Source organism: Sturnira hondurensis, unplaced genomic scaffold, assembly GCF_014824575.4.
Source record: "Sturnira hondurensis isolate 20B ecotype Veracruz unplaced genomic scaffold, ASM1482457v3 Scaffold0006496, whole genome shotgun sequence".
Taxonomy (NCBI): domain Eukaryota; kingdom Metazoa; phylum Chordata; class Mammalia; order Chiroptera; family Phyllostomidae; genus Sturnira; species Sturnira hondurensis.
Window position 1 is genome coordinate 25,169,966 of NW_028079127.1, and position 12,419 is coordinate 25,182,384.

Consider the following 12,419-nt stretch of genomic DNA (forward strand, 5'->3'; position numbering starts at 1 on the left):
GTTTTTATTTCCTTGCAGTGTATACTTCACTTCAGATATTGTATTCTTAGCTCAGTGGATTGAGCACAGGCCTGAGAAACAGATATTGTATTCTTCATTTCTTCCTGGTTATTTTTGATACTTCCTATGTCCTTTTTCATGCTGACGTAGTTCCTTGTCATTCTCATCGAGTTCCTTTAGCATCCTTGTAACCATTACTTTGAACTCTTATATCTGAGAAATTGCTTGCCTCAGTTTCACTTAGCACTTTTTCTGTGGATTCTCCCTTTCTTTTCAATTGGTGATTGTTTCTTTGTCTCTGCATTTTAGGTGGCTCTTTTTGTTTGTTTCTCTGTGTTAGATTGATCAGCTTTGACGTCCTGTCCTTGTTGAGTGGCTTTCTATGGTAGGAATCCTGTGGGACTCAGTGGTGCAGTCTCCTTGTACTCCTGATGTGAATACTCTAGAGATGCCTTTTATGCAGTTTATGTGGGCTCTCTTGTTGTACTGGGTTTTGGTTGTTGGTGGCTCATTCATTGGTAGGTTCTCACCTCCAGCTGGCTGAGCGACATAGCCCCCACCATGTCTTGTATGCTGTTGTACAGGAGCTGCCAGAACAAAACATGCCAGCAATCAAAACCTACAACAGCAAAAATACCGCTCAACCACTACCACAATACTAATAACAAATGAGCTAAGATTTATAAAGGTGGGAAAGAATAAGAATATATGAAAGGAGAAAAGAATAAGAGGTGAGTAACAGAAAGAAAAATGATTTTGAGAGGACACAGGGAGGAAAACAATAAGCATATGTATTAGAAATGAGGCTAAGAAAGGGACAAAATAAAACTTAAAATGAAGGGAAGACAGAGAAGGAGGAAGGCAAAATGGCGTTGGATAGGGGAACAGTGAAAAATGAGATTTAAAAATTTTTAAAAATAGTGAACAACTGGAAGTAGAATTGAAGAAATGCAACAATAACCTTAATATCAGTGACAGCTGAGGAAATATTAATAAAGGTGGAACTACAATAAGGATATTATAAGAAAGGGAGAAGAATGTGAGATGACTAGTGGGAAGAAAGATGGTTTGAGAGCATGGAGGGAGGAATAATAGTAAGAGTGGGGAAGTGAGGAATAGAAACAAGGTGTAGAAAAGGAAAAAGTATAATTTAAAACAATAATAAGAAAGGATGAAGACAAAATGGAGTAAGAGGAGGGAAAGTAAAATATGAGATTGGAATTAAAACTAAAAAAATTATAAAAGTAAAAAAGTATATATATAAAAATAAAAATAGTGAAATAGCAACAAAATTGAAGGCAAAGAAGCAATGTTAAAAAGCTATGCAGGAGAAAAAAATAGCACAAACAATGAAAAAGCATGAGGCGGAATTCATCTCAGCAGAGTCTAGTATTTGTTGGCCTACTGTCTTTTCCTTCAGTAGGAAAAAGCTGATATCCTTTTCCTTTAGAAAAGGATGACATCCTTTTCTGGAGTCATAGTCTAGCTTTAGGCAGCCTGTTTAAGGCTATAAGCAATCTACAGTCTGTGGCTGTCTCCTTCAGGCTTGCTTCATCCATTCTGTTCTGCCCTAATGACTTTTTATCAGCACAAGGCCTAGGAGTAGTTCATCTAATATCTGACAGCACATCTGATAGCACCACATGTACCACCTCCACCTGCTTCCAGAGGGAGCCTCTGGTGTAATCAGGAGGGTGGGATTCCAGGATCAGCCCCCAGGGGGCACTGTTCAATCTCCAGGGAAGATGGTGTATGTGTTCCTCTGCCCCTATGCCAAATGTCCCAGATTATTTCCAGTAATGTGTAGTTTGTAATTAATTAGCTGCCTGTTTCATGTGAGGGGCCAATCTGTGTAAAAGGGTCAGCTCTTTTCTGCTTGGTACTGATGGCAGCTCTTTGTGAGAGCTGAGGCTGGGCATAGCCCTGAATACTTCTTATTGCACCAATTTCTGATCTCTCTGCTCTTTTCAGTGGAGTAGGGCCCGAGGAGTAGCCAGCATAACATCTAATAAAAGTTCATGAAGTGCTCCTTTGGAGATTCTTTCTTTCCCCTGTGGATATGTGCTCAGCAGTGGGTTTTTGAACCTGGCCTTGCTGTGTGGAGTTTGCTGCCCTGCAAGTGGGGTTGGGATGTCTTCCCCTTCCCAGAAATTTGTATTACACAGTTTGAGTGGCCCTGCCTGGCTACAAAGAATCTCAGGTGCCCAGCTCCTTTCTGTCCAGTTCCCAGCTCACTGCTCTTGCAGGGACCTCAGACCCAAACGCTCTGTTTTGTGTGCATCCCTTCCCAACCCCCATCACCAGCTGTGCTGGATAGGGCCCTGCAGTGTGCAGCCTTCCACTCTTCCTGGCCAGCTGGGTTCAGCAGGCATGAATAGCATTTTGGGGGGGTTTTGTTTGTTTGTTTTTTTTAAAATATATTTTATTGATTATACCATTACAGTTGTTCTATTCCCCCCTTCATTCCCCTCCACCCTGCACACCCCTCCCCCACCCTTTAGTTTATGACCACGTGTCTCAAGTTCTTTAGATTCTATATTTCCCCCACTATTCTTGCCCTCCCCCCTATCTATTTTCTACCTACTGTCTATGCTATTTTCTGTACCTTCTCCCCCGCCTTCTCCTCCCACTCCCCTGTTGCTAACCCTCCATGTGTTCTTCATTTCTATGGTTCCACTCCTGATCTAGCTGTCCTCTTGGTTTGCTTTTGTTTTAGGTGTGGTTGTTAATAACTGTGAGTTTACTGTCCTTTCACTGTTCATATTTTTCATCTTCTTTTTCTTAGATAAGTCCCTTTAACATTTCATATAATAAGGGCTTGGTGATGATGAACTCCTTGAATTTGATCTTATCTGAGAAGCACTTTATCTGTCCTTCCATTCTAAATGAAAGTTTTGCTGGATAAAGCAATCTTGGCTGTAGGTCTTTGGATTTCATGACTTGGAATACTTCTTTCCAGCCCCTTCTTGCCTGTAAGGTCTCTTTTGAGAAATCCGCTGACAGTCTGATGGGTACTCCTTTGTAGGTGACTGTCCCCTTATCCCTTGCTGCTTCTAGGATTCTCTCCTTCATTTTGGTCTTGGCTAATGTAATTATGATGTGCCTTGGTGTGTTCCTTCTTGGGTCCAACTTCTTTGGCACTCTCTGAGCTTCCTGGATTTCCTGGAAGTCTATTTCCTTTGCCAGACTGGAGAAGTTCTCCTTTATTATTTGTTCAAATAAGTTTTCCACTCGTGGCTGTTTCTTTTCCCCTTCTGGTACCCCTGTAATTCGGATGTTGGAACGTTTAAAGATGTCCTGGAGATTCCTAAGCCTCTCCTCATTTTTTTGAATTCTTGTAACTTCACTTTTTTCTGTTTGGTCATTTCTTCCTTCCTTCTGGTCCATTCCATTGATTTGAGTCCCAGTTTCCTTTCCATCGCTATTGGTTTCCTGTGCATTTCCCTTTATTTCACTTAGTTTAGCCTTCATTTGTTCCTCTAATTTGTGACTATAATCAACCAGTTCTGTGAGCATCCTGATCACCAGTGTTTTGAACTGTGCATCTGAGAGGTTCACTATTTCTTTTTCGTTTAGAGTTATCGGCTCTCGGCCTTTGAGTTCTTCTTGAGCCATATTTTGGACTGTTCATGCCTATTATGTATGAGGAACAGAGCCCTAGGTGTTCCCCGGGGCAGGGCACCTCAGTCACTGGGTTGTGACACTGTATGTGGGGGCGGGGTCAAAGGAAAGCAATGGTGGTCCCCTCTGCCGCCTTCCGCCGTCGGGGCCGCGGTCTGTCCCACTGAGCATGAATGTGTGACCATGGTCAGCCAGCCACCTTGCGCCCTCACTGGGTTCGCCCGCTGGGGCCTGCGTGGTCCGTTTCACTGCTCACTCCTCTGCTGGTTTATCTGCGTGCAAATGTGTGGTCAGCCTGCCCCGCACCCTCACTGTCTGTGATGTTACCCCAGCTGCCTGCGTGCCTGGGTCCAGGGATCTTTCCTGCTGGACCCTGCTCTGCTGCTGGCTCTGCCCCTCTTACCAGTCCCGGTTGAACGGTTTGTTGGTTTTGGACTTCCATATAGCTCAATTTTCTGGTCTTTGGCCACATCTTTGTTTACTAAACCTTTGTTGTATTCAAACTTGGTTGTGAGAGAATGCACAGTCTTTCCACCTATGCCTCCATCTTGGCGGAAGTCTCATGAATTGCATTTTGTATCTAGCCCCTTTGCTGGCACAGCCACTGCGTATATGTGTGGGATCTCTACTCAGCCAGGCCTCTGCTCCTGTTTTTAAAAAAGTCCCTACGTGTCACCTACACTGCAACCCTGAGCCCCTGCCTGGCTCTCTGTACACTCCACTTCCCCAAAAGGCAAGTCTTTCTCGGTCAGGTCTGGCCATACCCTGCCAGTGCCTCCAACAGTCTTAGGAGCTAGAATTTCTCTCTTGAACTCTCCCAGTTGGTGTTGCAGCTGTGGACATTCTGCTTGCTCTGTGTGTGCAGCCTGAGTCTCCCAGACTCCATATATCCTCCCAAGTGTCTCCTGATCAGGATTGGGCATTCCCTGGGTGGGACTGGGGCCCCTGCCCCACTCTAAGAGGGGTGGGAGCTACTAAGCTCCTTTCTCTCTCCTCTGTTCTCTTCTCTATTGCAGAAACCTCATGCAGGGTAAACCCCCTTCAACTTATAAAATCTCTTACTGGATGGAGCAAAGCCTCTTCTTTACTCCTTGGCTTCAAAATTCATATCAGCTAAGATTCTGTTGATTGTTGGTAAGGTCAATTGTCGGGAGATCAACTGAAAATCTGCGCTGGGGGCAGAAGCAAGTGGGCTCAGCTTCCACCTACTTGGCTGCCTTCTTATCCTCTCTGCACTTTGGGTCTGTAGATTTATGCTTAATGGTTGAGCATGTTGTGCCCAGCAGCTAACTTAGTGGTTTCTCTGATTATATGACAATCTATTGCATGGTCAGGTGGTACTTTTGGCTTCTTGGTTTCTTTGTTTTATTTAACTTGTTTTACTTTATTTATTTCAACACACATTGGAAATAGCAAATGTAAAATTAGCATCAGTGCCCTCCAGGAGAAGGAGGCAGACATGCAAATAGGTAGTTGAACATGATTGCCATGTTGGAAGTAGGGGAATATGTATAGACATAGGGATGGATCATCTAGGGCAGGGTGTCTGTGCATGAGGATGCTTTGGAGAAAAAGTGGCTTTAGAGCTGAAGTGTGAGGCGTGAATAGGAAAATAGAGCGGGGGAAGACATCCCAGTGTGTGCAAAGCTGTCTGTTCAGGCTGGGTGCACTGGAGCATATAAAGTGAGCTGCAGGAAGTGAAGTGGTTGTTAGGCAGGGCCATGGAAGGGAAGCCCTAATGAGAGTGCCCAGGAGGTTCTGTTTTGTCTCTAGGGAAGAGGCCTGCTGTTGATTGGTATAGATCAGGCCAATGGGAAGTTGGATAAGTATGGGGAAGAAGCCCTGGCTGGTGTGGCTTAGTGGGCTGAGCACTAGCCTGTGAATCAAAGGGTTACCAGTTCAATTCCCAGTCAGGGCACATGCCAGGTCCACAGGATGGGGCATGAGAGAGTCAACCCCACATTGATGTTTTTCTCCCTCTCTTTCTCCCTCCCATCTGCTCTGTCTAAAACTAAATAAAATATTTTTTAAAAGAAGAATGGGGAAGAAGAGTAAGAGTAGAGTGAGGCTGGAGACCAGCTAAGAGGGCAGTACACTGAAACATTAAGTGAAGCCTGGCATGTGTGAGAGCAGAGCCAGAGCCTTAATCTGTTTTTCTTAAATGGCTGCATGTAACTTTTATTTCCTTATAAACTCTTTAAAGGTGAGTGAGGCTGGGTATTTTTCCTCATGCTTTTTGTTTTAGGTCAAATGGTTTTTGCATTATTATACTTACTTTAAAAAAGTAGATATTAATTACAGCCAGAAAATAAACTAATTTAAACTAAAGTGCATCTGTGAATTTTTTTAATTTAAAGTTGAGTGACATGAACACATTATTGGCAGAATGTTTTGGTTATGCTTGATAATAAAAAATGGGCTGGACTGAAAGTTGTGAAAGTTGGTATTAGAGAACATGCTTAGCTTGAGCAAATACATTCACATTGGTTTATACAGGTGTTTTTAAAGCTCTTAACTTAAACTGTGGATCTGAAATGCAGTTCCTTCTTCAGAGTGACAGTTGCACTTAAAAACAATGTTGTGCTCTGCACTGTCCTGAGAGTTCCCGCTTAACTTTATATGGCAAGTAGGGTAGCTGGCCCTTTGTTCAAAAACAGTGGAATATGTTTGAGGTATAGACGTTTAAAGAATTTTCTCCAGTCACCAAATAGCCTAAATTCGCTTTTCATGTAAAAATCCAACTAAAATGCATTTTACTAACTTTATGTGATTTTTGAATAGTAATTAAACTCCCTTTTTTTGTGGCCTACAGGAGATACGGACTTAGCCGCCAGAGCAAAATAGAGAAGGTAAGAAAAACATATATAATAGGAGAGAATATTTGAGAGATGGAAGTGACCCTCCCTTTTGTCTCTGTCTGATACTAACAGGCTGCCTAGCAGGGGTGGGAAAGCAGGGCTACTGCCAACCAGGCTCTGGTCCTTGGGCAACCCAGGGCTGCAAAGAGGTGCTTCGCCAGTCTGGGGGAGCGGAAGCAGCAGCCTCATCTGGGACTGGAAGTGAAGGGTGATTAGATGTCATGGCCCTTGGGTCAATCCTGTGGGCTCTAATAATTCTAAAAGGGTAAAGGTGAAGTCCACTGCCAAGACTCTGCACATTCCTCATCGAGGGAGAAAGACCACAGACAGGTGCAAACAGGATGCTGGCAGTGAAATAGAACACAACCATAAATTACAGGCCCTCCCTTGTACTAGGATAGCTAGTGTGGAAAAATCAGGTACATGAAGATGGATTTTTCTAACTTCACAAATTAGTCTTGAAGATATTTCTTCATTCATGTGTTTATTAATGATTCTTAACATCAGAAGCGGGGCATGCATAAATCTTACAGTGCCAGACCTTTACTGTGCTCCAGGCCCTTTGTTCAGAGCTCCACATGTGTTTTTTCACTTACTCCTCTGAACAGCTCTATGAGGGACATGCTTATTCCTATATTTCAGGTTAGAAAGATGAGGCCCAGAGAGGCTCAGTAATTTGTCTAAGATCACACAGCTTCTTAAGTGCCATATTAGGAATCTGAATCCAGGTTTGTGTGACATCAAGTATGCACTCTTGACCACTTCCTTTAAAATAATAAAGTGCTAATTAAAATAGTCAATGAACTCTTAACCAGGGTTCTGTAGCTTGAGATAAAAGATAAATAAATAAAAGATAAATAAAGATATCTTTATTATTATTAATAAAAAAGATTATTAATAATCTTTTTTCTCATTCCTCACCCTCAGATTTTCTGGAATGAGATACCACTCCTCCATTTGTTCTCTTGCCACCCTTCCCTCTGTCTAGGTTCCACATCCTTCAAATTTTCTTTCTGGAGGCCTTCCCTGATTCCAGCCTCCCTCTGCTTCCTGGGGTAGTTGTTGTTTCAGTCATTGGAGGTCCCTGACAGTGATTGAAGCATGTGTTTGAAAGCCAGACTTGCTGGTTTTAAATCCTAACCTCATCCCTTCTCTGTGTGACTTTGGACAATATGCTTAATTGTTGTGCCTTAGTTCATAGCATCTATAAAATGGGGGCAATAATTGTATAACCTTGCAACATTGTGAAGATTAAAATACAAAGGACACAGAACGATCCATACATTTTAAACATCTAGTTATTATTACTATTATTTCATTAGCAATTAGTGATGCACTGATTATACCTTTTTTTGGTTTTCGTATTTATTTTTTCTTTGTTTGTGTTTTCACTCAACTAAACAGTCATTTCTTCTAAAACAAGGCATTTTTTGAATTTCAGTATGTCACGCGGCATCTGATATATAAGAATTTGATGCCTACATTTAATTTGATGTCTAATTTCAGTCTGACAGGAATGTTTATGTATATGACTATATCTTAGAATAAGGCAGGTTGATTATGATTGGAAAAATCATGAAATGCCCATGAAAGAGTATTCACATCAGGCTCATCTTCTCATTCTTATGTCAGGTGGCACATTTGAACTGGCAGTCTTGTCCCTTATAGATACACGCAGCAGTTGGAAGCTAGGTTGTTCCCCAGGGTCAGTTGTAGACTTGTTATAGAAAAGCATCACCAGAATGAGGGTTGTGTGAGAAGGGTATTTGAGACCAGTGTTCCCTTTCAACCCTAGAAGACCCTAATATCTGGAGAAAGTAAGTCCAAGGTCACCCAGCTGATAGATGGCAGAGGTGGAATTAAAACCAAGAACTGAAGATCTTAAGTGTGGTGTGGTACATTCAGAGCCTGAGACTAGATACAGAATGTGGAGCTTGATCACCAGGTGAAGCAGTTTAGATTTTCATCCTTTAGGCCAGTGACTTTCTAATTTTATTGACTTCAAGTTTCATGAAGCAGTACTTAACCCTTGACTGCCTTCAAAGCACTCTGATATGTTTGTTCTTTATTATTTTTATTTAATCTGTTTAGATACTCTTCCTACCTAAATTATTTTTGTGTCCCACTAATAGGTCTCAACTGGCAGTTTTGAAAAGCACTCCTGTGGGCACTGATTTGTTCTCGGAAGCATTAAAGTAAGGGAAAGACCCTATCAAAATGTAAGGATAAGTTTGGCAAATGTGAATGATTAGGGATTTAATTGGCAAGCCGTTTAGTAATGGAGACAGGCATTGGCTGGGATCTGAAGCTCAACCTGCTTGCTCTGATGTTGGAATGGAAACTAAGGTCTCTGGATTTTCCCTTCCAGAGAATCAATCTTTTCTAGGGATTGATTCAGCCCTCCAGATCTGTGTGTTTTCTTTCACAGATTCATGCCTCTCTGCAGTATTGTCCTTTCTATACTCAGTCTCCAACCCCAATGCTCAGCTGATTTTGCATCTTGCCTTCTAGGCTGAGGACAAGAAAACAGCACTTCCCACAGGGCTCTTGGCTGCAGAAAAAGCTGATGCTCGGGAGGAAGATGAGCTTCAAGCTGCTGAAGAGGTGTGTGGCCCACATAGGTCCCCTGAAGGTTCTGCTTAACCATTTGGGGAGAAATTTTACTTTCATTCCCAGCTTTCCAGAATGGCCAGGTGCTTCCCTCAGCCAGCTGCTGTTAGTTGACCTTTCACACCCTTTCCAGTCTCCTTTTATCACCTCACAAGATTCACCATAAAAATGAAATCAAGTAAAATAATGTCCTGTTTAGATGTACCGTGTTGTTAGTCTTAAGTGGTCAGATCCACTCTCTGCTACTTCTCTGCATTCCTCTTTTAGCAGCGTATTCAGTCGTTGATGACCAAGATGACTGCCATGGCAAATGAAGAGGTGAGGTGTGGGAGTGGTTGTGGGGGAGGGAGTGGTTGGGGGGGGGGCGTGGTGTGGAGACATGGACTTGGAACCAACCTGCCTGACTCTCCGGGGCCTCTTCCTAGAGGGACCACCTTCTTCAGAGCCCTGTCTTTTCAGCACTTGGTGTTTCCTGCTTCCTAGGGCTCTTTCTTTCGAGAAGTTTTTTTATAGTGTTTCCATCCATGGTAACCCCTAGGAGGAAGACTTGAGGGATCCTTGTGAAGGCAGGATGTCCCTGCTGGGATAGCACCGTATGGGGCTCAGCGGAAGAGCGATGGTTCAGTTCTCCTTCACGACCATGAGTTACATCCCATGCCTAAGGAACCATTGTCTTCTGTTTCCTTCCTACCATCTAGGTAGAAAATAGAATACCAAATTTAGAGCTGGTCTTCTCAGAAGTCAAGGGCTTTCCAGGAGGTTTAAGGAAGGACTTTGAAAGGATCATTTCTTTGGAGGGCAGGAAAGGCCTGTGGCAGAGATATTTTAGGAGTTCTGAGATTCTTCTTCTTCCATTTGAGCTTCCTTTTTCCCTGGGTCCTAAGGTTGCCAAGTTCCCTACAGGCTCTGTGTAGTGACCTTTAGGAAGAGAGACTTTGGGATGGAGTATAAAGGATGAAGAATGATTTTTCCAGTGGTATCCGGGATCCCAACAGAATCTGGCAGTGAGCCGAGTGCCTCAGGAAGTGGAGAAGGTGGCTTTACATTTGTTCTGAAGCTTGTTTTCTCCCTTCCTTGTTGATGAATACCTAAACAAAAGCCAAACTATTTTCTCCCTTGGGAATATCTATTTTGTTGTTGTGCTAGGTTTTTCAGAGTGTTAGGTTTCCCAATTCTGTGAAGGACAAAGCATGGCCTTGAGAACACACCCTCCCTGTGATTGCAGAGCCGTCTCACCGCAAGTTCCGTGGGTCAGATCGTGGGACTCTGCTCCGCGGAGATCAAGCAGATTGTGTCTGAGTATGCAGAGAAGGTACGTGGGGGCTCAGCTGGAGTCTGCCTCAGGTAATGCCCCAAAGATTTGTCCTTTTTCTCTACACCCTCCCCTGGCAGAGGCAGGTTGTAGTTCATCAGGTACACTTGTCAAAAAACATATGTGTCACAAAGCCATCAGCATCTGCCCATTAACTAAATTAATTTTCTTTTCAGTGCCTATTTTTCTACAAACATAAAGAGAAAACCTGTCTCACAGAACAATTATTGCATCTGATAAATCGATGCCTGAGGTACAGCACAGGCATTTTTCCTTCTCTACCAGGCTTCTTATTTTTTTCATGCTGAGAATAGGCAGTGGGACCTTGAATATCTCATGGAGACAGTGATTAATCATTTTGTACACAACTGATTCTGGTGTGGCTGAGATGTAGTATCAGTAAAATTAAATTTACAAGGCATTGTTTCGCATCCCTTCTTCCCCACCATACTTATCCTGCCCCCCTTAAAACGTTCATGTCTTTGGAAGCATCTAGCTTTGCTTTCCCTGCCTCAGAAGCCTTGTCAGAAAATTAGCTCTGCTTTGACCCCTGTGCAGCAGTCTTCTGAAGTGATTATGCCGATGTTGTAATTGGGAAGGGATGTCACAGCAGGTGGTCATCTCCCAATTAAAAAACTCCAAAGACGTGAACATGTAGTTCTGTACTTGTACGATAATCTAAGTCCTTTTCTGGGCAAACCTCAGAAGGCACTTTGACCACTGTCACCTTCCCTTTTGTTGTAAATTGAAATAGAGGACACTGGATTCTGTGAAAGTTGGATCAGAAAACCTGTGTTAAGAAACATTGGCTTGAGGCATGGGGGCAACAGAACCTCTCCCCCAGTCAAAACTAGTTTACTCACTGTCTTTTTTTTTTAAGATTTTATTTATTTATTTATCTTTAGAGGGGAAGGAGAGAGGGAGAGAAACATCAATGTATGGTTGCCTTTCGTTCGTCCCCTGCTGGGAGTTGGCCTGCAGGGAACCAGCCTGCAACCCAGGCATGTGCCCTGACTGGAAATCGAACTGCGATCCTCTGGTTCGCAGGCCCGCACTCAATCCACTGAGCTACACCAGCCAGGACCTTACTCACTGTCTTGCTCAGAAGGCCAGAAAAAAGTAAAATTACAAATAGTTTTGGACAGCTCTGTTTCCAAAGACATATAATTTAATTTCTCAGAGAGAATTGGAGGTCAAGAGTTCATTGCTTCCTTATCTGTGTTCTTTGCATTGAGTAGGTCATATAGAATTGAAGATGATAATTTTTAAAATTAAATTGCCTTTAATCTTAATCCTGTATCACAGTTATTTCACATTTGCATATTGTCTTCTAGTGTTTGTTTTTGATACCACAGTTGTACCTAGTTGCAATCATTGTGTATTTCTAAAAGAGGTAGAACAGCAGAGTTAAAAACACAGCATTTGGAATCATATTGTGGTTCATATCTGTCTCCTCTACTCACAGCTATGTGATGAAAACCAATTTATTTGACCTCTCCTTGCCCTTAGTAGCTTATTCTGCAAAATGGAAATAATATTACTTTCCTGGCAGGGAGTTGTGAAGATTAAATGAACTGACCAAAATGCCTAAAATAGTACCCGGCACATTATAGCTGTTCAGCTAATGGGTAACCTTTATTTGCATTCTTATAGTCTGCATTTTTTTTGTCACATCAAACCCTAAACATTTTCTGTTTTAGCCTTCATGATTACGTGAATACTAGGTAAGCCATGTGTTGATTCAACACAATTTGTTAAACATTTTCTTACTGTTAGACTTTTAGGTTGTTTCTGTTTGCCATTGTAGATAACACTGTTGTAAAGCCTGAGCAGGTATTTTCTGCTAAAACGTTTCCTAGGAGTTGATGACTGGGTAATGACTCCTCTGTGTTGCCTTATAAATAAGTTGTAACACCTGCGAACCAGACAATCACGGTTCGATTCCCAGTCAGGGCACATGCCTGGGTTGCGGGCCAGTTCCCAGCAGGGGATGCACGAGAAACAACCATACATTGATG

At 42.7% G+C, this 12,419-nt stretch overlaps 1 protein-coding gene across 2 annotated transcripts in view; it reads left to right on the forward strand.

Moving 5' to 3' along the window:
• Positions 1 to 12,419, forward strand: part of CCDC93 (CCC complex scaffolding subunit CCDC93) — a 107,259-nt gene that overhangs the window by 41,586 nt on the left and 53,254 nt on the right. For both annotated transcript variants that reach the window (XM_037049905.1, XM_037049904.1), the window contains exons 8-11: positions 6,434 to 6,470; positions 8,991 to 9,083; positions 9,357 to 9,407; positions 10,315 to 10,401. In XM_037049905.1, the coding sequence (XP_036905800.1) occupies positions 6,434 to 6,470; positions 8,991 to 9,083; positions 9,357 to 9,407; positions 10,315 to 10,401 (268 nt within the window). The remainder of the gene's footprint in view (positions 1 to 6,433; positions 6,471 to 8,990; positions 9,084 to 9,356; positions 9,408 to 10,314; positions 10,402 to 12,419) is intronic.